The 27,780-nt window shown below is 49.2% G+C and overlaps 1 protein-coding gene and 1 long non-coding RNA gene across 3 annotated transcripts; one reads left to right on the top strand and one right to left on the bottom strand.

Annotated features, from left to right (window-relative positions):
- The first annotated feature begins 15,019 nt into the window (after positions 1-15,019).
- On the top strand, positions 15,020-19,530 carry LOC139798191 (uncharacterized). The gene is made up of 2 exons (XR_011726759.1): positions 15,020-15,192; positions 16,514-19,530. It is a non-coding gene; the product is annotated as an uncharacterized lncRNA (long non-coding RNA).
- Positions 19,174-27,351, bottom strand: TLX1 (T cell leukemia homeobox 1). 2 transcript variants are annotated; one of them, XM_071748452.1, is made up of 3 exons: positions 26,152-27,351; positions 24,122-24,359; positions 19,174-20,754 (listed from the first exon to the last, which is right to left on the bottom strand). In XM_071748452.1, the coding sequence occupies exons 1-3, from the start codon at positions 26,618-26,620 to the stop codon at positions 20,532-20,534; spliced, it is 930 nt and encodes a 309-aa protein (XP_071604553.1). In that variant the 5' UTR covers positions 26,621-27,351; the 3' UTR covers positions 19,174-20,531. The 2 variants fall into 2 exon arrangements, with proteins under 2 accessions (XP_071604553.1, XP_071604554.1); XM_071748453.1 differs by having other exon boundaries at positions 24,122-24,323; positions 26,152-27,349.
- Between the last annotated feature and the right edge of the window lie 429 nt (positions 27,352-27,780).

Below are 27,780 nucleotides of genomic sequence, written 5' to 3'. Positions count from 1 at the left end.
CAAGAGTGGCGACCCTTGGAAAAGGCAGGGTCCAACCAGATATGAATCATTTTTCTTTGCATACTTTAAAGGAATTACTAGTGATATGCACGGCTGTCACTGCAAACTACATTTATGGATTTGCAAGTCATTTCCATAAATCAGCGGCATTGGATCCATCAGAAGAGCAGAGCCCGGCGTCGGTGCGAAGATGATGGAGCTCTCTTTGAACGTATAATGAAGTGTTCCAAGGGCTGCAGTTATTTTTCTGCTTGTTAAGGATTTTTTTTCTTTTTTTTTTTTTCTTTTTTTTTTTTTTTTTGGAAGGGGAGGGGTCTTTTTGGATTTGATTTTAAATTAAAACGTCACCAAGAGATGTTTTATTGGTGATCACAGTTATGATAAATTTATGCTTCAATAATTACTTTTCACGGCATATCGATTTTCTCTGGCAAAAGCTTTTCTCCCTCCTTCCCAAGCCCTGTCTCCCATTTCCCGAACAAGGCAGAACTACCCCCACCTCATCTCCCCAGGGAAGGCTCTGCAGCAGAAACACAAGCAGGGCTGGGAAAACCGAGTGGCCATGGCGAGGAAGAGAGCGAAGGGGCGGCTGAAGTTCAGATGTGACCCACTGTCATGCAGCAGCACAGGTGGGGAAGCCCCAAACCAGGTTCCCCTCTGCACCCAGATTCCCTCCCCAGATTCTCCCTGAGTTCAGCAGGGCTGTAGATGGAGGGGTTGCCCCACCTCACTGGCCGCCCCACAAACTCCTCCTGAATCCTGGCCTGGAAAGAGGACCAGGCACATGGCAAAGAGAAGGTCTCATTGCAATGGGGCCATAACCCCCATGATTACAAGTGCTCTGAACGGTGCCCCACTGTGCAAACACACCCTTTGCCAGGGACCCAGTTGCTCCCTCCACAGCAAGTCCACCTCAGTCTCACTTCTCTGTTCTTATGAACCCACTAACCCACTGTTGGAAACACCTTCACAGCATTCCAGAAGATGCAGAGGGTTGGTGAGAGGTTCATAGACCAAAGTAATGCCAAGGCCATACTGAACCAGGACAAGTTTGTTGCACAGATTTAAAAAATATGATTATTATAATCAGACTGGAGTTTTCTAAGATGTCATATTCATCCAAATAAATCACTTCTGCTATGTCCTTTCCCAGCAAAGCCAATATTCCTCTCATCTCTTCCCCACTCCATTTATTATGGAAATAGCTTTCCCCTTGGGAGGGACTCACACCATGCTCAGAAGACAGAGCAGTGAGAACAGGACAGTGCAGGGCAAGTCACCACAGAAACTTTAAGCCTGTGCCTATTCCCCCTCCAGACCCATTCACAGGGTTTCCCTCTCTTTACTATTATTAGCTGGCTGCTGTTCTCCTTTCCTTCAGGAGGAAACTCAGGAGTTTGCCTGTGTTGGCAGCTCATGTCCCAACTCCCACATTAAAAATTACAGGTAGTGGCATGTGGGTGGATCTATCAGCTTGTCCCCTATTTTTTTTTTATTTTAAAGCATGGAATAGAAGGGTGCACAGCACTCTTCTTACTCCCAAATGATAAATGCCAAAGCCCAGAAGTCCAGCAGCCAGTTAGGGCAGAGTGTATCACCCATGCACTGAGAGCAAGGGGAGGCCAGAACAGTGTGGTGAAGGACCAGGGGATAAGTGGAGCCCAGGGCACTCTGCACACCCCTGGCTTGGCCTGGCCTGGCTCTGCAGAAAGTCTGGAGGAAGCAGCATGCACCCCACAGGCATACAATCTTGTACAGGCATGGCAGGTTCCAGCTGCTTGTGGTACCCCTGCTTTTAGCTACTAGGGAACATGGTGAGGAATACCCCTTTGGAGTTTTTTTTGTCTCTGGATTATCCCTGGTAGATACTATCTCATAATGCAGCTGGGACTAATCATTGCTCCACAAACTCCTGTATACTGCCAAAGATACAGCAATCACAGAACTGACATGGTCACCATCTGGAGAGGTCCAAATCCACACCAGAGATTGGGGCAAAAAATGGACCCATAATCAGCAGGCAAGGAGGAATGGGCTGTCCTGTGCTTCTCCTCTCTGCTTCTGCTTAGCACTGGCCTCTGATATTGGAAATGACCCCAAGTGCTGCTGTCACACAACAGCCATTGGCCACCTCCTGCCCCAGGTTCCTCGGTGGCAGGTCAGGCCGAGCTGCCAATACCTCAAATTCAGGCTGCTCCCTTTGATGAGCCCAGGCTGCTGATTTTCCTGCCTTACGGGTTCCCTGCTTCAAATCCACTGCTTCTCCAGACTCACATCCTCGCATTCCTACGACAAATCCAAGAGCATCCCAAAGCCGGACAGCAAAGGAGGAGGGACTGGGGGAGAGGGGGATGCGAATGATGTCCCTGCTGCCCTGGTGCCACTTCCCTCTCCACGGCGCGGCGGTGCCGGCCGGCGCTGCCGCCCTGCCCGGCTCTCAAAGCTTAGGCGAGGGGGACCTCTGCAGGCAGCGACGTAGCTGCCGCCCTCCGAGTTCGCCAGACACGGCTGCCCACCACACCTCGTGGGTCGGGTCAGGGCGTGCTGCCTCTCATCGGGAGTTTTTCACAAGGGAAAACTCCTTTCTAAAGGCAAAGAGATAAAAAAGAGGAAGTCTTTTTTGAGCAAAACACCCCATAGCATCCTTTCTTCTGCTGTGTGAGCAGTCGATTTGTGTCTCACAGAGAAATAAAGTTGCATTTTCCCAGGGCATGTGTCACTACTAATGGCAGACTGTGTAAAGAAGCATATTGCCCCCTCCGTGCCTTATACCAGGGGCTGAGGCAGCAGGATGCTACCTCAGTAACCTGTCTGAAGTCAGAAACTTTTTCACAGTGATTTCAGAGAGGATTCCTGCTTAAAAAAAAAACTGGCATAAGTGCCACAGGCCTTGCTGGCAGGAGGGAAGGTCAAAGCCAGGCACAGGGTTAAACACGACCTGACAGCTCTGAGAAGCAGTGGGACAGCAGGGAAGCTCCAGGCTCCTCCTCCTAGGTGGTCCTGTCTGCACATCATAGAATCATGGGATCATTTGGACTGGAATAGACCTTTAAGATCAAGCCAGCCCCTAATGCAGTACTGCCAAGTTCATCACTAAATCATGCCCCCAGGCATCACATCTCTACATCACATCTATACTCACACCTACACATACAATACCTCCAGGGATGGTGACTCTACCACTTCCTCTGGCAGCCTGTTCCTACGACTGACAACCCTCTCAAGAAAGCATAAACTTCCCCTGGCACAACTTGAGGCCATTTCCTCTTATTCTATCACTTGTTACTTGGGAGAAGGGACTACCTCCCACCTCACTACAGCCTCCTGATGCATGCCCCTCAGTACCTGTCCCCCCAGTTTTAAATGTCTTGTTAAATTTCAACCAAAATGTGACCAGAGGTATGACAAGCACAGGAAATTCAGTCCCTGGATGTTTCAAAGACTGCTGCCCTGAGAAGCTGGACTTTGAAGTGGTCTCTGCTACATGCACACAAAACCTTTGCAGCCAATATCACCTCTAGCAGAAACTCTCCTGCTTCCTGCTTCACCCCCAGAGCTAGGTGAACTGCAGGGTCTCTGGGTCACTGGACAATGGACACGAGGAAAACCTTGGAGACATTCAAAAGTTGACTGAACTGAGCAACCTGACCTAGCAGCAGTGAGCTCTGCTCAGAAAGGGCTGTATCAGACATTTCTTGAGGTCACTTCTGACCAGGATTCAATGATGACGCAAACAAACCCCTGGGTGCTGCTCCTGTAACCTCCTCATCCATCAGTGCTCTCCAGTATAGCTAAATAAACTGGAGCAACGAAGCAAATTCCAAGCCCAGCAGCCCCAGCAGCAATGTAAAGCCAGTATACCACAGACTGTAATCAGCTGCTGTTTCTCATTTCTTAAAATCGTATTTTATGATCCACTAATGCTTTTCCCAAATAGTCCCATTTGTTCATCACCTGATTCAACTATTGTCCTTAATTGTTTGTTACTAATAGCTTTAATTTCTCTCACTTCCTTCTCTCTTTCTTTGCCCTGCAGGGGGAATCAGCAGCAACATCCATGAGCAAGGTTGAAAAACAGCTTCTTCATTCATTCCTTGTGCCCTGAGCATCCCAGCATGCAGAAATCATGGCCAAGGGGGGGGGGGGGAAATTTCCCCATTTGATCCATTAATATTTCAAGGGAAAGCAAAAGAATGATTATCACGCCAATGTGAGAAGAAATGAAAATTAACTGATAACTTGAAGTTGCCACTAGGACCACTCACTCCAGGTAAACAATGTCTGGATTGACACAGCCAGGGCTTGGCTCTGGAGTTTGGCACCATGCTTTGGCATTGTGACAAGTCTTTCTCTCAAAACCCTTTTGCAGTGGGTTTTGTAAGAAGTTAAAGGAATATCATAGAAGGGCATCCTGGGGAAAGCTTCCCTTCCCTTGCCCTCCATTCTGTTATGTCACAGCCCTTGGTTTCAGTTCCTTCTCTAGGCTCCCCTCTATGGCAGGGAAGATGGGGATTGTATTCTGAGGAGCTGGAAAGAAAGGGGTTGGACAGCAAAATTTTGGGTGAGGGATACGGGGCAGATACTCTGCTACCTACATACATGCTTGGATCCTGCATGCACAGCACATGCTATGCCTTGCTCCTGTCTCAGCTGGTATCCCCCCAAAAAAGCACAAGAGCTCAACAATGCTCCCTGAAAGGCAGCTCCAGAGGTGGTAGAGTTCACTCCCACTCCCCACATCTCGTATTCTTCTCCATTTGCAAGAAATTAAAAAACAAACAAAAAGAAAAAACAACAAAAAAACCCACCCCAACCCTCAAACAAACAAACAAAAACCCCAAAGAAACCCCAAAAGCTCTGATGGAGTATTCCACAGCTCTGCTAATAGTTTTCCCATTAATCCTTGCTATTGAAAGTAATTTTAGTTGTAATAGTTCTGAAAGTCAATCAGGGTCAAGAGCTGTGGCTTGCTAGCAGCAGTGATGTGCAGAGGAATAGCTAGATGGGTATGTGCTAATTCTTCAGGTTACAGGAAAATGTCCCAGTGAAGTTATTTCTCATCTGCACCTCATCCTTGATGTAGTCACAGCCTCTAATAATCACTTCTCCTTGCCTGGCAGCAAGAGAGGGAAGCAGTAGCATCATCTGTTGGCATCAGAGGAGTTGTAAACATTAAGGATGGGTGCTCACTGTCCCAGGGACTGTGTCAGTCAGTCAGGGGGAGAAAAGCTTGGAAGGGACTAATCTGCAGAGAACTCCTCTTACCTGTGCTTTACTCTTTGGATTGACTTTAAATGTAATAGAACAGCTTTGGAGAGCATTAGGGATCTCCATCCCCATCCCCCTACAATTAACCAATGCTAATGGATGGGAAGAGCATGGAGTTTTGAAAAGCTGTATCTTAATGGGAATGTTTCTCCTCTTTCTTAAAGCTAAGAAGCTGCTTGCCCTAACCAGGGGAGGCGGAGAAAGGTTTTTACAAGCAAGAGAGACAAAAATTCCTGTCAGGAGAGGATTAGCTAGAGCAGAGCCTGCCTCCGAGCAAGACAGAGGGCGAGGCGACCTTGCAAAGCTTGTCTGGGCTATTTTTTAGAGCTCTGGGAGGAAGACTGTAAAGCCAGTAGTGACAGGAGAGATGCATTAAGAGAGGAAATTAATTTTGCTTTAATGCCTGCTGCTGCTTACACAGCGATGAGCAGTGGCTGCCTCTAGCCCTGAAATCCCCCAGCTGTCCCCATCCCCACTGAGCATGAGCAACTTAAACCAAGGGTTTTTAATACAGAAGGGGAGTGCTACCCTTTCTCTGTGGCCTACTGGGAAGTGTAGTTTCATGCCTGCATGGCCATTTCAAAGCAGCCTTTGCACTCTGCTTTGCAGAGCCTGAAGCTCAGAGCAGGAAAGTTTGCAACAAAGTTGGGGTGGCTCCTTAGGTACATTTGCTGCTTGCAGCAGTTGATTATCCTTCTCTGGAGGTATGAGATATTCCCTCCTTACTGGGGATTCTAAGGGGAAGCGTTGCAGGATGTCCCTTCTGGCATGCTGCTTTGCAGCCCCAATGGAGAAAGAAAATCTTGATAGTGAGAGGGCCTGAATCCCACCCCCATCAGAAATGAGGGTGGGTGCAAGTGAAGAGGAGGCATGGTTGAAAATAAGTCTGAAAATAAGTTACACACATGCTGTGTGTAACTCAAGCATGGAGGTTGACTTGGATAGGGATGAGTCTCCAGGGCTGCCGTGGCTTGTGGTCATCCTGAGCTTGTGCCTGTGTGCTCCACTGAGTCAGGCATGGTGGGGGGGATTAGTTCAGCTTTCCTGAGAGAAGGGCTCACACCATCACCCACGGTAACAAACCTGAGTACAGTGCTTCAAACCCTGCATGCTGCACCAGTGAGGGGAAAAGCAAGAAGTGGGTATCTGTTGCTCAGATGCTTCAGAGATGCCTAGAAAGCTGCAGGGGAAGGGAAGTGTAGGAAGGGCTTGTCCAGCCATTCATGGATGCTGGAAGTAATAATGTGTTTAACACGGGCAAACCCAGCAAATCCTCAGCACCTGGCCAAAAAGAGCTGGCTTTGCACAATGTAGTCTGGGGCACATTTTGAAGAATGTGAGACTGGCTGGGTTTGAGGGTTTTCTGTCCCAAATGGAAAATGTGAACCATCTGCATTTCTTCCCATGTTGGGTTTGGGGGTTTTTTTGTTGTTGTTTTTTTTTAATTTTCACCAAAGTTTGCTTCCTTTCAGTAAGGACATGTGCATTGCAACCAGTCTGCACCTCCTCATTTTCCTCCTCAAAATAATAGCAGCCTCATTTGCTAAAGGCACTATTAAGGTATTAAGTGAAAATGAATTAAGTTTAATTCAATTGTTATTTTAGGAGCTTTGCCTCGTCAGGGTTTTGCAGAGCTTCATTCTTCCACTCGCTGGAGACCAGCTTTAACACGCCCCTGCTGAGTTGTTGCTGCAAGCCACAAACCCATCACACTGGGAGTTTTACTTAATGCTAAGGGCTGGATTTTATTTTGCTTAATGTCATAATCTGCCTGCCATGCTGCTGGGGGAGAGGAGGGACTGGTTAGCTCAAGTCCATCAGCCTCAGCCTAGAAATAGAAGTGGCTGGCTCATGATTTCTTAGACAAAACTCCAGCGCTTATTTGTTCAGAAAACACCATGTCACTGCTCCCCTGCTTCAGAAACTTCACCTGTGTTGGCTCTTATCCTCTGGATCTTCTCCATCTGCCACAGTATGCTTTGGACCACCAACACATGAGGCTGGGAACTGTCAGGGGGAGAAAAGCTTGGGAGGGACTAATCTGTAGAGAACTTATCTTACCTGTGCTCTACTCTTTGGATTGACTTTAAATGTAATAGAACAGCCTTGGAGAGCATTAGGGTCTGGCCTGGTCAGGAACTGTTCCCCATCCCCATCAGCTGCACCCAAGCCAAGGAGAAACCTTGGAATGGGGGAAAAGAGGAGAAGAGAGAAACCTCTGACAGAGAGACGTGTACTCTCCTGGGACCAGTGCCCACACTTTTGCTATGTGAGCAGGCAGGGTACTGGGGTGCCCTTCACCACATAGGGTTTGATATGCATTTGAAGAAAATACACATCCTTGCCACAGGGCAGGAGGATGAGGGAGAACATGATTCAGAGGGATGAAAAGAAGAGGGGCTTGGACTCCCCCAGAGCCCAGTGAAAGGACATTTCACATGAGCTGTCAGCTTCCATAGCTTGTACAACTGACCCATTGCATCCCTCCTCCCTTCCCCCTCCATTTCCTATGGCAGAGAGGGAGAAGGGAGGACAAGAACTCGAAGATAAATACGCACACAACAGTGTTGGGCCAGCTCAGTGTTGGCAGCAGCAAGCAGGAGGAAGGAGCGCTCAGAGCAGGGCTCTCCCAGCCCCTAACCTTGCTGAGAGCCAGAGTCCAGGATTTATGGAAGAAAAGCTTGGCAGTGACCTCTGATCCACTCCAGCACTGAGCACGGACTCGGATGGCATTACAGCGTGATGTACGGCCAGCGGGGCTGCCGGGCAGTCTCTCGTGAGAGATGGCTTGTGATATTTCTGGAGTTTATACCTAGCTCTCCAGCTCGACGGGCTCTCTTGGTATGATTTGTGCCATATGTAGCTCCATAAATATTGAGCTCAGAGCATTATATATGGCAACAGCCCTACAGCACTCCTGATGATATATCCCTGGGTTTGCAGTTGTAGGCGAATAATTTTAGTTTGAGTGGTGTGGCAATGAGAACAAGGAGGAAGTAAAATAAAAGGGGTAATTCAAGCCCAAGCAAACAGCAGAAAGCATGCGTGAGGCTCAGCAGATCATTCAAAGGCTCTCCCGCCAAATCACTCAGAGAACTGGCAACCAGAATAATATCCCAAATTAGTTACTTTATGCCTGTGTGCTGCTGTTGGCAAAATGGAGAGATGTCACCAAGTCCCTCCCCCCCACCTGTGTTTTACTGAGAGAAGGGATTGCTACAGGGTAAGGAGGATGCAGGGTGTCCATGCAGGGCTGGCCCAGGCTGACAGGTTCAGACAACCCACCTTAAGCCATTAAAATTAATCATTCCCACCCTAACATCAGAGCTCTGTGCTTCTATGGGAAGGATCTGTCCTTCAGCCCTACATCCCACCACACTGCTGTGGGTGACAGGGGCACAGATGGGTGACTCAGGACCGTGTCCCTTAGTGAGAAATTTGAAGTAGAACCTGTAACTAACTTCTAATTGTGAAACAGGTGAATGAGCAAACACCTGAGGAATGGGATTGCAAGGGAGAGAAAAGGACTGGATGGCTGCTAACACGCTTTCCAACAGTGGCCAGTCTGCAATGATGTGTTTCAGGGGTGTCTCATTCCAGTACAAATGCCATAATAGACCCATTACACTTAAATTCCCATCACTATAATACCACAGATCTAACCTCTTGGTTCCCCCAAAAAACCTCCACGCTATCCCAAATTTCAGTATTGGTGTAGCATCAGAGCATTGGGTCATGCAGGTAACAGGCCAAGAAGAGGCAAGGCCATTCACAAGGAGGTGGAGTGGCTTGCTCTGATATTGTGAAAAGATGGAAAGTCAACAGAGAGCAAGAGCTTTCTTGATGTCTTTATGTCAGGAGAAGGACTACTTGCAATTACAGCTCTGAAACTTGATCTGATGTCCAACAAAATTTATCTGAGTCCCCAACAAAAGAAGGACATAGAGCTCCTTGTGTGTGTCCAGAGGAGAACCACAAAAATGATCAGAGGACTGCAGCACCTTGTCTATGAAGATAGTCCGAGGAAGTTGGGGTTGTTCAGCCTGGAGAAGAGAAGGCTCAGAGATGACCTTACAGCAGCTTTCCTCTACCTGAAGGGGCCTAAAAGAAAGCTGGGGTAGGACTTTTTGCACAGTTGTTTAACGACAGGACAAGGGGAAATGGTTTAAAACTTGAAGAGGGGAGATTTAGGTTAGACATTAGGAAAAAATTCTTTTCTGTAAGGGTGGTGAGACACTGGAACTGGTTTCCCAAGGAAGTTGTGGCTCTCCTCTCAATTCAAGGTCAGGTTGGATGGGACCTTGGCAACCTGATCTAGTGGGAGGTGTCCATGCCCATGGCAGGAGAGTTGGAACTAGGTGATCTTTAAGGTCTCTTCCAACCCAAACGGTTCTATGGTTCTATGAACTCTGAACATTTGTTTGCAATGTTGGTTCTTGCTTCGGTGGAGTGATCCTGTGGCCAGGGTAGCATTGCCTGGGCTCCTTTTGAAGATTTACGCCATGAACATCCTGACCCTTTATCTGCTGGGTCCTCTCTCTTGCACCCCTGGTTGTCTGTGCTGGGGATATTTCTCTCCAAACAATACAGATTAGTTGCAGCTGAGCTGTCGCCGTCCCCCTTGGTCCCCAGACTGCTCTGATGACTTGCATGTGAGATTTCACTTTACCCTTACCTGAAGCAACCAAATACACCTGTGAGGACAAATTAGCTGCTTCAGTGCTGGAGCCCCATTACTCAGCACCTCCAGAAGCTCACTCAGTGAGCACCTTCCCAGAGGAGCCTGGCTCTGGGCAGACGTGCCTATAGCTCAGTTCTCTGCCTCCCCAGCTGTCCCAGCAGAACTGAGGACTGCACCGAGTGGGGTTCTCCTGGGCTTTACCCTGCAGTGCTGATGCTTTCTCCTTGCCACAGGAATTGATGCACTCCAGCAGGTTTGCTGTGCATTCCTTTGCCCTCCTCTCAAATCCAGGAAGTTTCTGGCTCCTCTCAGCTTTTCTTCCCATTTTGTTCACTAGCAAGCAGCCTAAGCATCATCTGAAATGTTGGAAAAAACGGTCCTTGGCTGGACTGGCTACATCTGGCAGGGGTGGAAATGCAGCCTGGCTCCTGCTGTGCCCTTGCATGTTCATCTAGCTCTCAAAAGAGCCCTTTGCTCCCTGACACTGACCAAAGGTTTTTTGTGGGAGAAGGACAGCAGTGTCACCTGAGGATTTACCCAGGGCATCTGCCATTCATGAGGGTAGGTGTGAAACCTATCTTCTGGTCGCCTTCCAAGCTGGCAGAGTCTGATGTCAGCCCTCCTCTGCCTCAGGAAAATCCCATTTTGGGTAGGGTGGTGAGAAGGACACAGACAGGGAGGGCAGAGCTCATCTTGAATTTGATTAGCAGCCAAAATCTGACCAGAGGACAAAACTTATTAAACAAAGATGATACACAGACAGAGACTCACTTGAATCCAACCACACATCCAAGGGCACTCAAGTCTTGCTTTTTTCTTATTGTCTTTTGTTTTGTTGTTTGTTTATTTTGTTTTGTTTTTTAAACCAGGAGAAAAAGAGGAAATTAATAGAAAGTTCGCAGCTGGTAGACCACTCAGAGGATGTTTATCCCAAATTTCAGTATGTCATTTTAGATCACATTTTGGCCTCATCCCTCTGGGCACTATTTCACTACTAAACGCACCATGGAATAAGTGCTGAGTGATGGTGGAACACAAATAATACCTTCTCAGAGAGAATTACTTTTCTGACAAATACTGGGGAATAAGTGCAGCTTTAAAAAAGCAATAACTTGATATAAAGACACACAGAGAGATGAGCAGACCCCATTAAAGTCACTTGTTGTGAGCCAGGGAAAAGTGTCCCTAAATCACATAATTATTTTAAGAGATAAAGACACATTTGCTTAAACAGGTTCAAATCACCTTTGGGCAGGGAGGAGAGTGGGTTTGTGTCTGCACCATTAAGTGGTTTTATTTCCTGCAGCTCACCCCAGATTCTTGTTTTAACAGCATTAAGCATATGAATATGTGATAATAAAAAACAGGTGGTTTCCTTGAGCTTTATTGACTTCCTAGGCCACAAAGAGAAAATAATTGCTTCCTTGTTGATCTGTTTTAGCATTTCTTGGGTTTATACATTTTCTCTTTTACTTAATACAAGCAGCTTCTTGAGCTAGAGAACTGCTGCAGCCACCTTCTTTCACCAGGGCTCATCCCTCCGTGCTTAAAAAAACCCAACTGCTGGTACTTATACACCCCACAAGCCAGGAGGCAAGGTGCCAGGCCAGGAGTTGGATGGAGACAGACCCTTTTCTCCATGCCTTGCTGGAGCTCAGGGAGTCAGGGGCTCAAAGAAGTCTCGGCTTTGTGTCCTAATGTGTGGCTGCAGTCTCCAGGCAGTGGTCCTGCACACGTTCACATGTCAGCTTGACACTGCTCAGCCCATCCAAACATCCTTCAGGCCTACCCATTGTGTGAAGCATAAGGAGATGGGACACAGCATCATAGAACAGTCTGGGTTGGAATGTCACCTAGTTCCAACTCTCCCTGCATGGGCATGGACATTTGAGTTCAGGCTGCTCAAAGCCCCATCCAACCTCCCCTTGAATGCTTCCAGGGATGGGGCATCCACAACATCTCTGGGCAACCTGTTCCAGTGTCTGACCACCAGAAAGAATTTCTTCCTAATGCCCAACCCTTTGTGTCTGGAACCATTCCATACCTTTGTAAAAGCTCCCTCTCCAGCTTTTCTAGAGGCTCTCCTAATGTACTGGAAGATCACTATAAGATTTCCCCAGAGCCTTCTCTTCTCCAGGCTGAACAATCCCAACAGGCTCTCAGCCTGTCCTCATAGGAGAGCTGAACACTCAATGGAAAGTTTCACTTCTAAATCCCAGTGGGGCATCCTGAATTCAGGGGAACCCAAGCCCTGAATTTCTCAGTGCTGTTTTTATCTCAGTTCCCTTCAGGGACATGCTGTGCCCAGAGGCCATACACAGGGCTAGGCTACGGTGCCCTCCTTCCTGAGTGCCTCCTCAGTGCTCCCAGAATGAGCCACGCCCTGGATTTCCAGGAGCTGCCCATGAGCATCCCCACGCTGGGAGATCGGACGGGACGGAACGACGTGTCGCTGGTGCCGGGGAGGCGGGGGGGAGCCATCGGGTGGGCTGTGCCAGTCGCTCTCTGTCCCCTAGATGGAGCTCGGTCCCCACCGTTGTTTACTGGGTGGCCTCGATGGGCTGGCAGCAGGGAGGGCAGGGATGCTCGCAGGCACCTCCCAGCACAGGGGAGAATAAAGGGGTACGGTGTCCGCCCACCCCCCGATCCTGCTGTCTAAGCCACGCTTGGGTGCTTACACCCGGCCGCAGAGGTGGCCACCAGCACGCTTTTTTCAGCCCAGCATGCACATGCCTTCCTCCAGCTTTGGCCAGTCCTGTAGGTCACTGTGTACCAGGGGCACTTGTGAAGGGGTGGTGGCCACTTGGACACCGACAGGTTTGACCCCTCTTTGTCTGAGGGCACTTGTGCGAGGGGTCATAGAATCTTTCAGGTTGGAAAAGAGCCTTGAAATCATCAAGTCCAACCATCATCCCTACTCTACAAAGTTCTCCCCTAAACCATATCCCCCATCTAAATGACCCTTGGAGTCATCTTGCCCACGACCCCATCCTTTGAGAGAAACCAGGCAGCCACATGCTCCTCTCTCCGTTAACTATAAAGGGGCCTGAGGTCCCCTTGCTCCTGACCAGAAAACATCCCCAGAACCTTAAATAAGGACACATAAGGGGAAGGGCTTGCTGAGACTGAACTTAGGGGGGGTACAAAGAAGGAAGTATGTGGGGTCAGAGCCATCCAAAGCAGCATCTTTAGCACTGCCAGGCAACACCCCCAGTCCCCACAACCCTATATCTTGCGTGGGGGGGATCTCCACTCCACTCATTCCACCCGGGCTGGTTTTGGCTGTGCTATCAGCTACAGTCTGGGTTTTCTCTAAGAAGGGGATCAGGGCTGGAGTCAGAACCTACCTCCTGCAATCCCACCTGTCAACAGTGAAGGGAGAGAAACTGGCTCCTGAAACAAAGGAGCAACAGGACACTGTTCCTCACTCATCACCTCTTTTGACTGCGGCTGCGGCTGCAAACTCTCTTGGGAAACCTGTGGTGTGCTTGCCCTGGGGACAGCACACATATATACACCTCAGGGTCCTGGCATGGGCTCTGTTCTCCCTTGCCCAACTGCTGCAGGTTCTATTTCCATATGTGGTACACAGCATAGTTCTTCTTGAGGGTATACATACCCTTAGATCCCCAAAGGACAGGGACTGGACAAAGAGTGTGTGGGAACAGTTGTAGGTCCACAGACATGTTCCTCTTGCCTTGCTCCCTGGAGAGCATGCCCTGCTCTGTGTCCCACCTCCTGCCCCTGGATGCAATGGTGCAAGCCACGGCCAAGACAGGTTTCAGACCTGTCATAACAACCGATAAGATTTCAACATTTGTTTTCACTCCATCCTGAAATGAAAGCCAGACTTCTTCAAGCGTTTCTGCAAAGCCAGGGGGCAGTGGGGAATGCCCCCTCCCCAGATCCCTTGGGTGCTCCTAAGAGCAGCCCTGCCAGTGGGCAGGGTGCTGGAGACATATATTTCTATGGTCTCAGAGATACTTCCAAAGGCAGGAGGGCCCAGCCTGGCTGTGGCAGAAACCCAGCTGCGTGATAACTCTGTCTTAAACTTCCCGGAGCTTCATCCTGGTCTGAAGGAGGGCAGTGCCCTGGATATGGCCCAGCAGCTACTGCTGAGCTCCATCCCATGTCACCAGCATTTGCCACAGTCAGGACCTGCATTTCAGCAGCAACGTTGTGATGTGACATCTCCAGACTCTGTGAGCTCCTCCACCACATGCCACCTCCAGCAGGGCCAGTCAGGCCAGGTATAGTCCCTGCTCAACTGGGTTCCTCTGCCCAACCCAGGCTCCAGCTGGACCCAGACTCCAAGTCCCAGGAGCCACCCACTTCTCACCCCCACACCCTGTGGATCTGCAGGGACATAGAGGCATTTTTTCCTGCAGCTTTCAAAAGAGCATTGTGGGTCCAGGGACCAGCTGGTGTTTGTCCTTTTCTCTTTCCCAGCCTGGCCTCAGAGACCTTTTCTTCTACCTCAGGCTGTCAGGGCTCTTCTCTGAAAACTGCCAGATCAGCTGGGGAGACTTTTACCCCTGGAGAGGGGGAGCTGTGCAGAGGCCTGACCACAGCTCAGTGCACCTGTGCTTGCTTCTTCATGATGACCCTGAACAAGCCCCTTCCACACCCATACCTCTTTTTTCCCCCTTTGCCACTTTACATGGGGAGCTCTTGGAGTCAAACCCCTCAGCATGTGCCGTTCAGCACATCCAATATACCTGGCAGCCTCGTCTCAGTCTTGTGCCTGCTGACCACCAGCATCACAAGCCAAATGCTTTCTAGATGGAAACTCAGAGAGGAAAAGTCTGGCCAGCCCTGACACACATCCAAAATCTAAGCATTGGCAACAGCAAGCACCAATCGCTAAACAAAGTGACTTCCCATAGAATAACACTTGCTGAGACATGAAAGTCCCTTGGAAATGGAATTTTTCTCCATGTTTTCATCTATCCCCATCTCTGCACCACTTCCCAACTGCAGTTAAAAAAAAAAAAAAGTATATACTGATTGATATTTTTTAATCGCTGCTTTGTTATTTTTAGGCGGCTGCAGTCTAGAAAAGACAGACAGTTAACCGCAGCTCTCAGACCAGAGGGTTTACATTCTTTGCAGGCAACAAGAAAACACGTTTTCTCAAGCCTTGCTCCTTCCTGCTCAACAATTAGAGTGGGGACTCCCCGTCTATTTCTGCTCATTTTATTTTTGCTCCAGAAGCAGAAAGGCAAAGGGCGGCTGAGCTGAGGGTAAGTACTGAATTCCCCTCTCCGAGGAAGCACAGGGCCAGGCTTCACAGCTCTCTGTAGCCCAGGATTCACAAAACTTCAGTGCTCAGAGTTTTGGCTTGAGGTTTGGCTTGTGTTTAGGAGTTACACAGCATAAAGCTGCTGGGGCCAGCCCCATGCTTACCCTAACGGGCTGTAAAAAGAAAAGGGGAAAAAAGAAAAGGAGAAAAAAAACTAGGGAAGCAAAAAAAAAAAAAAATTCCTAGATGAGGAAAATAAAGGATTTTTTTTTTGTCCCTTAGGGAAAAAAACCCCACATCTTCGAATAAAGTTTTAATTTTAACTTGAATAAATGTATAGAATCAATTTAAAAATTCTGAAATAACAAGGAGTTTCTGGTCGATGGAAATTAATAGGGGAAAAGAACTTCTATCCTAATCTTTGACCAGCACTGAAACATCAAACAAATTTCCTACAGTAATGAAGAAAAAAAAATTAATCATTTAAAAATCAACATTCAAGCTTGCTTCACACACACAAGAACAGCAAAAACAGATTTGGTTTGACTTGTGATAATCTATAGTTTAGTGTACTTTTCTTCTTTCCTTAATATTTGTTAAAACACATTTTTTAAAATTGAATTTTTCTTTACAAATACAGACCCTTTCATTTAGAAAATTTCAAACAGGGATATTTTGATTATTTCAAATCTAATTTCACAAATGTTTTTCAAATAAGCAACCATCAAATCTCACCATTGCACAAAGAAATCAGCGTCACTCAGACACGCTGCCTCTGGCAGGGGTGGAAAAAAAAAAAACTAATTCAAAAAGTTCCAGCTGTCCCAGAACCCTAGACAGGACTGGCTTTTTACTGTAACCCAAACAGTTTTCAGAAAAGCCATTTTCAGTTTTGTCAGTAAATGGGCTTGCATTCTCTACCCTGTTTAGCCTACGCCTGCACACAAGCTGCCCTCAGCAGCGAGGAGGGGGCTGCAGGGCTGGGCTCCTGATGTTGTGCCAAGTCAGCAACCCCAGTTTTAAGCTAGTTTTGCTGGGCTGGTTAATTGGGAGCACATCCAGAAGTACTGATCAACAGTCCGGGTGAGTTAATTTAAATGATCTTATATTTGGGTGATTATGGGGTGAGAGTCTGACTTTATTATCAATTGTACAAATTCAAGGATATGTCCACTTGCCTGGATCTTCCTCCAGCAAATGCCACATCCAGGTGACTCTCACAGGTGCTGCTGCAGGAAAAGTAGCATTAAGTATACAACAAATGCCCCATAGATGGGATAACTCAGCCCAAGAAAAGCTGCTTGTGGTATTTACTCATGCAGAAATCGGAGCATGTATGTACTGCAAGGGGCCAAACACGCTGGCCCATCTCCAGGAAAAAGCACAACTGCAGGCTCTCTTCAAGGCAGGAGGCTCCAGCAAAGACTCTTCAGCCTTTCCTCGGGCCTACCCCTCCACAGAGATAAGCCAACTGATCCTCGTTTGGATGACTCATGTGCTTAACTAATTGGCTAAATGGAGGCCAGACCTCTGGTTCCCTCCTGCCCACATACCTTGCTGGGCTTGGACCCAGACAACCGCAGCACATCCAGCTGGGCTTTGTCTCTTCCAGCTCCGGACAGATGTTTAATACTCCATTTGCTTATGTAAAGGTGGTACTTCCTCCCCACCCACCCCCCCCACTCCAGATTTTGCCTTCAAAAGCTCAGCACATCTGTAGCCAACCCAAAGTGATCGATAACTCGTGGTCCCTGGCAGTGAGGCAAGTGGCTGCCTCCTCCTGCAGCACCCCTCAGCTGTGGGTTTCTCCCTCTGACCTAAGTTTTTCTTATATGTTATTCTGTATTTCCTAGATACAGGCAAATAATAATAATAAAAAAAAATTCCCTGACTACCATTTCACATTTGGGATTTGCTATATTTTGAGAGAGAGGAAATACTTTCCAGGCATCTTAATGCAATTTTGTTCCTGTTTCCAAACAGGTATAATACGAAATATTAAATCAGCATTTAACGTGGTATGGATGGCCCCAGGATATGGCTGAGGTGATGTCAGTCTACAAAACATGTCATTAAGTGTCATTGTTTCATGTCATTACTTATTGGTTTAATTCCATCATATTTCAGGCAACTTTTATTGTCTAGGTACAGATCACCATATTAATAACTGGAAGCTTGTATGCAGATACCAAAACTACCTCCTGCCACTAAACCTATTTGTAAAATAAATTCAGGAGAAATATTTTAAGAGACCCCCCCCTTCCAGAAACAATTGTTCCAGGAAAAAGAAAGACTGGATGACTGTTTTTCTAATTCTGGTGTTACATATATTATAATTTCATATTGAGATGCCTTCCTAAAAAATTTTGGTCTCTTTAACAGAAAAGATTGATATGAAAAAAAGGAAGTGAACAGTTTTGAGAACAAGGTATACCTAAATATTGTATATAAACAGAAGCCCCTGAATGTGCATTATCCTATACTCAGCTTCACTGGGGAACATTTTGGAATATGAACCAAATAATGTGGATATTATAAAACGGCTGTCTTGGAATTAAATTTTAAGATATTGATGTGTCATAATAATAAAATAGAAAACACTTTTAATATCAACAGTGAGCTCCATCATTCTTTTTATTTCATTCTTTTATGGTTTGTGCTTTTTCTTACACAGAAATCTTGAAATCACTGCAACAAACTGTAAACCCTTAAAGATTTGTACACAGCAATGCCTCCTAGTAGAGCAAAATATAAGCCTAGTATTGTCTTTGTACCAAAGTTGGGTACATGTTAAATAATTAGCTTAAGCAGCTCCTAAAAATCTGACTGTGGTATGAAACAGAATTTAAAAAAAAAAAATACTTCTGTGAAATTTATTTTGAGAAAAAATACAACATATTATATTTTAGCCGTTTTTTCAGGGTACCTTTTAAAGATATCTCAAAATGGGGTTTTTTCTATATATTTACTTATTTTCCTGTGTTTCATGGGTTTTTTTCCTTTTTTGCTTCTCATCTCTCTATCACAGCACATGTTTTTCTGCATTCATTTGTGCATTGTGCTGAAAGATGAGCAAATCCTGCAGCATCATAAATTTTCAGCTGAATCCTTCAATAATAGATTTTTGGATAAAGCAGGCTATTCATATGCTCCCTTAAGAAGCTGCCAGCAATGCTGCACCCAGAGATCCCAGCTTCCAGGAGCACTATCAACCACCAGGTATCAAAAGCTTGGGGTATTTTGTCACACAAGTCCCACAGGCAGCCTGGGCCCCAGGACCACCTCAGGGGGTCCCTGCTAGCAGCTGGTGGCTGGCCACCCCTTCCAGTTCTCTCTTCCTTTATTCCCAGTGATAGAGAGAAATACCAGACTGAAGTTAACAGTTTCTTTTCTTGGACATGAAGCTGAGAATCCCTCAAAAGGAACCTGATGGGGAGTTTTTCCTCTAGTTTAATTTTTCTCAGAAAGGCCTGCCTGGCTTCAGTGTCCCCAAACAAGGCTGAAAATCCATATAAAACAAGGTCCCTAGAATAATTCCTTGCAAGGCTGTCTCTAAAATGTACTCTTGTAGATTTCTTTGTATTCAAATGTCGCTTTATATATGAAGTTTCAGACAAAAATATTTCTAGACCCCCCCAACACCCAGGTGAGACCCCACTTCAAGGTCTAACACAAGAAATTATTCAACACGTGTTTCAGGGTAAGCCCCTGCACAATTCCTGCCACTCCCATCAAGCCCCCCTAGATGGTCTTCAGTTAAAGCAGGTGCTAAATGCACTGCTGGGTCAAAACCTGAGTATGTTTATAGAGGATCAGGGATTAAAATACAGCAAATTACCTCTGCAGCTTCCAAAGTCAAATGGACCCAAGCAAAGTCAAATGGAAACACTAACTCTATTTTCCTTTTAAAGAAATATCAGAGGCTCCCACATTAGCTGTGATAGGCTGTCTCCTCTCAGGGTACTAATAGACAAGGAAGAGCAAGGCTTTAAATGATTTATTCAGTAACCTGGAGATTATTTTTTTTATTTTTCTTTTTTTGTTTCCACATAAATTACACAAGCACTTTATAAAATGAATACACATAAACCACCTTATAAGTGCATAACTTAAAAAAAACCAACAACAGAAGAATGAGTTTTAAAATCTCACTGAAAATAGGTTTTCTGACTGGTTGGTTGTACTAACTGCTTAAATTGGCAGTGTCGTTTTAGATTATAAGTAACTGAAAAATATATACTGTGTATATATATATATATTCCTGGCATTTGCTATAAGAAGTGCTTTGTTTAATTGTGTCTCATTCCCTCAGTACAATTAAAGAAACAACCAAGTTAAACAGTCGAGAGTGAAATCGATTTTTTGCCATCAGAAATTGCCTTCTAAAAGGAAACAGCTAAAATAAAACATTGGACAATGTTTTGCAAATTATATTGAAATAATCCATGGAAAGAAACTGCATTACCCTTGCAAGTTGCCACTAAGGTCTTCTCGTTATTAAAACGCACACTGATGGGCATGGAGTCTTGTGGCAGCCAGGGACAGTTTGGGTTCTTCATACAATTGAGATATCATATTTACCGTTCTCAGGAGTCTGTCAGATCATTCTCTTATTCCTCCATCACAAGAAAAAATTAATGAAAAAGGGGAGGAGGAGAGACGTTGAGGTGAGATCCAACGGGTTCCCATCTGGCACACGCAGAAATTGCTGCCGTTCCCTCCATTTGTTGCATCCCTGAACGTCTCCAGCACAGACGACCCGAGGAGGCTGGTGGCAGAGATATGCTTTCCAGGGAGCCTCCTCCTTTTGTTTCAAGCCATCAGTCCAAAGCATACATACATACATATATATATATATATATACACACACACACTTTATATGTGTGTATATATACACACATACAAATAGATAGGGGTGACCCCAGGCTTTGCACTGCCGCCAGCAGAATCCAAAGGAGTTTTCTCTCCCCTGGCTGGGTGAACGCCTGCAGTCCTGTCTGTCAGGGCTGGGATTTTGTCTGGCAGCATGTCAGCAAGTCCAGGGTCAGCACCAGAGACTTTCAGGAGAACAAAAGGACTGGGGGGAGGTGAGACACCACCACTGCTCCAGCAACCCCATAGGTGGAGAGAGTTTTTTGAGTGGTTTCCCTTCCTTTCAGTCCTCATGGAGAGTTTCTCTGGAGGGGCGCGTGGGATGCACATGTGGCATTGAGGACCTTGGGGTGCCCGTATTTCATGGAGACAAACAGGGATGCCACATGTCCCGATGAGAATGCCAAGTGTCCCACCAGGGACAGCCCCACTGGCAGAAGGTGCATGTGCCACCAGCAGGTGCCAACCTTATTCGCAAGCAGAGGCAACAGTGGTGACGCTGGTGATCTTGGTGGAATCATCAGACCAAGGCTGTAGGTTCTGGAGGGCGAAGAGAGACGAGTTGTGGACACAGATGGGGTCGGCTTGGATGGGCTGGTTGATGGTTTTTTGGAAGGCCTCCTGCTGCAGCTGCATGAGGATGCGGTTTGCTTGCTGCCGCTCGGCCTCCCGCTCCTCTGCTGTCTGCCTCCTAGAAGAGAGGGAGCAGTTAGGGGGGCCTGGGGGGGGAAAGGAGGGGCATATCTGGAGAGTAGGGGTTGCACCGGGGACTCAGGGCAACTTTCCTAGGCAGGAAAAGACAGTGCCTATACATAGGGTGGTCTCACATACCCTGAACTGCCAGCAAGCCCCATAAACTGGTGGCTGGGGCTGTCTATCCTACTGGCCCCCAACAAAAGTTTCTCTGGTCAGAGAGAGAGGGAGCAGCCCACAGCTCTGCTTTATTTTCTGCCTGTGGGGAAAATCCAAGCAGAGCCAGAACACCCAAAGGGGAACATGACTGGGTTGCAAAAGGTGCAGTTCCCTGCAGATGTGCTCTGTACCCGGTAAAGAACATGGAGCAGGGGTGAAGGGAGATATCCCTGACTGGCGGTGCCTGCAGATGGACAACATCAGTCCAGGGAACTGCTTTCCAGCACCAAAGCCTGCCGCCTTCTCCTCTGGGCTGCAGTTGCCAGCTGAGGAGAATCTGGATAAAGGCAACAACACACCCATAGCAGGCAGGACAAAAATCAGAAAATTGTCAGTTAACACTAGAAACATTTTTAACAGTGAAAAGACTCAAAGCCCAGAATAAACTATCTGGGCAGGATGGAGGAGGATATTTTTAAGAAAGAGGTTGGGCACATGTATGTCTGGAATGACACCAGCAGAGCTGATTCTGCCATGTGGGGAATTAGGGGGCCTCTTCAGCACTGGTAGGGTCTCAGCTCTGGGCTGTCTGGGAGGAGGGGATGAGGCAGGTAGAAATTGTCTGAACACACTTAAATCCACAATGGAAATCCCACCCTCCCCTCACTTGAATGGCACCTTCAGTGGTGCTGCTGGGAAAGCCTGGGTGCAGCTCACAATGCCAGTCCCTGGATGATCCCCAAAGCACCCCCTCCCTCCCTCACACCCCTGACCCAGCTGATGCTCTCCTGGCAGCTTCAGTGGGTCAGTGGCAGGGGAAACAGCAGCTTTTTAATTTAGTAGCTCAGGGGTGTGCAAGATCTCTCATCTCCTTTGACTTAAGGGATTGGAAGTGGCAGCTCTGAGCTTCCTGGTGATATTTCAGAGTGAAGAGCACGGGCTCCCTTGCTCCCCATGGGGAAGTGGGTGAGGGCTGGATGCAGGTGACGGGCCTCTGGGATACCCTGGACCCTAGGCATGTGTCCAGGGCTCCTATACCGGAGCAGGTAGCTCAGGGCTTAGTCCCTGCTCTAATCACTGTGTCAACATCTCACATCAGGCATCCCAGGGTGAGGGGGCTTGGAGCAGCACCAGCCCTCCCCACGCAGCTCAGGAGCGGCTCAGTCTCTGCTTCGATGAATATTTAATGACTCCCTGCACAATGAAGAGACGCTCTGGGAGAAGAGAGGGAGCCCCATGTCCAGGGCAATCAGGAGCACAGTGGCTGCGAGCACCTGGCTGGAGCAAAGGCACTAGGCTCCCAAATATCTCCCTGCTCCAACTAGCTGGCCTCTTTATGTGTTCATGTCAAGATTTGCAGGTTCAAATCTGCTCAGTCAGAAGAAACTAAACCACTGGTGACTGTGTCTCGAGCAAAAGCCTGAACCTGGGGAGGAGATCACACAACCACTTCACTCCAACAAAGCTGCCCAGAAACAGGCAAGACTGTCCCCCCAGCCTGCAGTTAAATCTCAGAGTGCTTAAATAGCTCTGTTTTCTCAGATAGTCCCTACCGCCTAGCTCAGACTGTACCTGCAAGTGGCTCCTACCAGCACCCCGAGCTCTAGGCACAGCTCAGAGCCCATTACCTCATGCAAGGCAACAGCATCCAGTGTTGTCCTTTCAGCCAAGGGCACCCGCATCTTCACCACAACATCCAGCAAGCACAGATGCAAAAAATAGAGCTTACAAGCCTGTGTCCTGCTGGCTCAGGCTGGTGGGGATTCTCCCATGTCTAATACCATGGCTGAGGTCAGGCTGCAGCCTTTCCCTTAGGCAGAACCAGGATTTAGTTTCTCTTTACCCAGCTATTTTTTGTGAAACATATGAATAGGTTTGTCTCCTCTGCTCCTCTGCCAAAGGAGGCTGAACTTAACTGGCAGACGCAAGGACTATTGACAGACAGACGGACATCCAGCCAAGCTGCATTTGCCTCACTTCCTTAGGAAAGCAGGTTAGAAGACAGAGCTGACCCTGTTTCACAGTCCTTGGCAGGACTGTTTCTCCTCCAGGACTCTGCTCCTGGATGACAGAGATGACTCCAGCTAGAGACTTCCTGGCACTTCAGGACCTGCTCTTCCATGGGCTCTATAGCGAAGGAACAGCTGGAGGGGGGATTCACCCATACCTTTGTTTTCAAGTTCCTTGGCCTCCGTTTCTTAACCATGTTTCTTAACCTATCTCTGCATCCACAGGCACTCTCTATCCCATTCACTCTAAGGGACACCCTGGGAAAGTTCTTTTCCCTCACCTTGAAGAAGCTACTGCCTGCCTGCACCCAAGCACCCGGTACCATCTCCCTCCTCTGCCCCCAGGCCAGGTCCCCCCTGTAGTATACCTGTCCCTAGTCCAGGGCATGGGATGTTCCCAGAACTGTAGCACCTTCCCCAGGGACATCCCAGGAAGCTGCAAGATTCTGGTGACAAAGCCTGGAAGCCTCTATGCAAACCTGGCCTCTTCTTCCTCTTCTACCCAGCTTTCCTGGCACACCCAGCAGGAGGGGGGAAACACATTTTGGCAAGGAGGTGTCCAGGGCTCCCACACGCTGCAATCAGAGGTGCTGAAGCCACTGCAGCTACTGTCCAGTGATACATCCTACACCCCCTGCACAGTGCACTGCACATACACCACACACAAACACGTGTGCACACATGTGTTCATCCGCATTGCATCCCCGCACACCTATTTGCATGCAGGCCCAGTGTGCTCACACAACACACACATGTGGAATATACAAAAAAATACCTATCCATATGCAGACATCCAACCTGCATGTTCTCCCACATGGAGACACACAGCACACGTGCAAAGCCATGTGCACAGGGCCTCCACACAAAAGCATTCACATGTGTGCAGCTCACCCCCAGAGGTGAGCATGCATGCACGTGTGCAGATGTGCACACATGGCCTACACACACCCCACCTGCACTTTCATATCCACAGGCGCTGCATTCACATATATGACTGCACGCACACGCATTTCCACACGTGTACACACACATTCACATGTACGCACACAAGTGACCCCCCCACGTGTGCACCTGCAGGGCTTGCACACCTTCTCGCAGCCACCAGTGTTCACAAGCAGACCCGGCAGCAGCCAGGCCTGCTATCCTAAAGCTGCCCCAGCACCTGCCCCCCGGTCTGCCGAGCCCCCAGCCTCTCACCTCCACTTGGTGCGCCGGTTCTGGAACCAGGTCTTCACCTGGGCATCCGTCATCTTGAGAGCCTTGGCCAGGGCAGCACGCTCAGCCGAGGCCAGGTACTTCTGCCGGTGGAAGCGCTTCTCCAGCTCGCAGATCTGCAGGCGGGTGAAGGAGGTGCGAGGCTTCTTCTTCTTGGGGGGTGTGCGGTTCTGGTAGGGGTGACCTATACGGCGTGTTACAGTGAAGGGTGAGAGGGCCACTGGGGGGGACAGGGGAGGAGGGGGGATGAGAGGCAAAGAAGCAAGCAGCGACACATCAGCAGAGGGGTTCCGGCTCCCGGGCGCTGGGCTGGGGACCCCCCCGCTGCAAAGTCGCCGCTTCCCCGCCGACACCCGCGCATGGCCCCGGCGTCTTCCCCGAGTTCTGCGGGCACCCACCGGGCACCGCTCGGCTTTGGCAGCGAGAAGGCTGCCGCTTGTCCAGCCAAGAGCCCAGCGAGGCGCCGGAGGGGCCGGTAGAAGCAGCCGGGCCCGGCCGGGGATTCTCGCTTCGTGTAAATGGGAATCGGTTTAATTTCGTTTGGGTGAGATGGTAACCGCCGCCGTCCTCGGCCCCTCAGTTTCGTACCCGGCAAATAAGTTCCCGGCCTGGAAAGGGGAGTTGTGTTTCGATTTTGATGGTTTTCTTTTTGTTGCTGTATTTTGGGGATTTTGTTAGGTTTTTGTTGTTGGTGTTGTTTTTTTCTTTTTTGTTTTTTCTTTTTTGTTTTTTCTTTTTTTTTTTTTTTTAATTTGATTTTGTTTTGGTTTTGTTTGGGGTTTGGGTTTTTTGGTTTTGTTTTGGTTGATTTGTTTTTTGAGGGTGTATTATTTTTTAATATTTTGAATTTTTAAAAAATATCGCACAAAAATATAATTCGGTAAAATTCGCGGCATGTCTCAGCCAGGACGGGAAGGGAAGAAGCTTCGTGAAAATCGGCCCGATGCCTGCCAGGCGAACGGCCCATTCGTTCGCCGGTGGCCGTGCCCGAGCTAAACGCCATCGGGTCGCAATTAAACGTGAACTTGAAAAAATTTGGCCTCGGTTTTCGACCCCGGGAAGAGCCAGGCGAGCGCTGCAAGAGCGGGGACCGATTTTTAACCCGTTGCAATTTCACTGCTTTTAATTTATTTTTTGGGGGGGAGGTTGTTTTAAATTTGTTTTTTGTTTGATTTTATTTGTTGGGGGGGGATAGTTGGTTTGTTGTTTTGTGATTTTTTTTCGTTTTGCCGAGTTTTTGCTTTGTTAGCTCCGAAAGACGAGACAAGATAAACTTGAAAACGGCGGCGGGTCCGCAAAGCAGGTCCACAAAACGTCTCCAGCCCGAACCCGGATGGGGGCTACAAAAAGTCCCTTTTGGCGGGGAAAAGGCTGAGGAAAAAAGGTCAGGGAAAATAAGCCCGGTTACGGTAGGAATGGGAAAAATAGCCCTACGAGTGGTCGGCAACGGGCCGGCCTTCCGGGCGGGAGAGTGCCGGGGCGGCCGGCGTCCATTCCTTCCCGCTGGGCTGGGCTGTGCCTCCGAAGTAACCTTCTGTCCCCCCTTTTAAAGGAAACTTTCTCCGGGTGTGGGGTCGGGCGGCGGGGAGCGAACGGCCATGGTCGAGGCTTGCGGGAGGTGTGGGGAGTTTGCCTTCCCTATTTGTTCCTGCCCGACTTTTTCTGGCCATATCCCGGGAAAAACAAACCAAAACAACAACAAAAAAAACCCACAACAACAAAGAACCCCAACGAAACAAAACCAACAAATATAACAACCAAAAAATCGAAGCAACCTACAGGGGAAAAAAAATAGCAAACAAATATAACCAACGCATTTAGGGCCGACGAAATGCGCTTGATTTTCAACCCTTCTTCGTTCTGGCCTCCTCAGGACCGACTTCTCAGGGCGACCGGGGCCGCACTTTCCACCCGGATCCTGCTTTCCCCGGCGGGCAGCCGCTGCCGAGGTGGGGAAAGGAACGGGGCGGCGGGAGCAGGGAAGAAAAAGGGGTCCCGTTGGCCCGACTCACCTGTGAACCTGTCTTTCGTGTACCGCCTGTTGCTCTCCATCCAGGGGAAGGTGATCCCCGTGAGACTGTTCATGCCGTTCACCCCCGGCACGGCGGCGGAGAGGGGCTGGTGGACGCCGCCGGCCACCGGACGATGGGCCGGGACGCGGATCACCCCTCCGGCTGAGCTCAAGGGGTTGCCGTTCATGCTCACCGCCATGTTCACGTTGTAGGAGCCGGGCAGGCCGCCCATGCTGCAGGAGGTGCCGGTGTAGGCGCCGGCCGCCCCGCCGCTCGCCCCGTAGCCACCCGTGACCGTGTTGTAGGCGCTGCCCACGATGCAACCCAGCCCGTAGTCCGCCGAGTCCTGCAGCCGTGGGTGGGAGACCATGCAGCTGCCCGGCTCTGAGGTGTTGAGGATCTGGTCGATGCCGAAGCTGATGGGCTCGGCTTGGCCTTGGTGCAGGTGGTGAGCCCCGAGGTGCTCCATCGCCGTCGCCGGGTCCCGGCAGCGGGGTCGAACCTCCGCCCCGGCCAGGGCAACACAGCCCCGCACAGCCCTGCACCGCCACGAAACACGGCAGCGGAGCCGCGCACAGCCGGGGCACGGCGGCTAGGCGCTCAGCCCCATAGCACAGCAGCCGCGCACCCCAAGACACAGCAGCCAGGACACGGCACCTACAGGCTCAGCCCGAGGAAACAACAGCAGAGCCATGCGCAAGCAAGGCACAGCAACCCCCCCGCAGCCCAGGTCACCGCCGCCGTGCCCAGCCCGAGGCACAGGAGCTGCACACTCAGGACACAAATCCCCCCTCCCCTTGTGGAGGACAGCCGCCAGGAGCAGAGACGTGACACCCACACGCACCCACACCCACCGGTCCCGTTCCGATGAGACCCAGCAGCCCCAAGACACAGCCACCCTAAGCCAAGAGCCACCCACGACAGACACACGAAGGCGCCCCGGGAGAAGGGGGTACCGTCGCAGGCAGTGGGGAGCCCGAAGTCCCGCGGAGCAGCCCGGAGCCCCGCGGAGCAGCTCGGCGAAGTGCGAGTGAGATCGCCCCGCCGCCCCGCTTGCCCATCAATCACGCTACCCCAGGCCTGCTGCTCTCGGGCCCTCACTCTCCATTGGCTGGATGCTGAAAGGAGCCGAGTGAATGACAGCAGAGAGGAGCAGACGAGAAAAGGAGTTTCTTCTTCCTCAGCTTCCCCCACTCCCCCTTCTCCCCCCTCGAAAAAAAAAGAAAAATAAAATCACCACCCGGCTCGGCCTTATAAAGTCGGCGCTGGCTGTTCGCAGGGTGTTAGGGTGGGTAGAGGAGCTGTGGGCAGACGGTGTCTCAGCATCAGGTACAGGTCAGTGGAGTGGGTCTTTTTATTCCTAGTTTGTGGCCATGGGCTCCTGGGGAGGGGGGTCCTGGATGCCAGCCCCTGCCGTGGGTTCGAACCCTGGGCCGAAATCCCCATGGTTGATACCGTTTCGGGGAAGAAGCCGGGGGATGTCCTCCTGAAAGGGTCCCAGAACCGCTGGGCCCCTTTTCTCAGGAGGGATGCTTCCAGTGTCAAAAGTCAGCACCTCTCAAAAAGCCGAGGAGGAGCAGGGAGGCTCCCTCATCCCCAGGCCCAGAAGAGGGACACAGGAACACTCAG

The sequence above is a fragment of the Heliangelus exortis genome, chromosome 7 (assembly GCF_036169615.1).
Source record: "Heliangelus exortis chromosome 7, bHelExo1.hap1, whole genome shotgun sequence".
Lineage (NCBI taxonomy): Eukaryota > Metazoa > Chordata > Aves > Apodiformes > Trochilidae > Heliangelus > Heliangelus exortis.
Note: the sequence above shows the minus strand (reverse complement) of the source record. Positions and strands in the feature narration are given on the sequence as shown.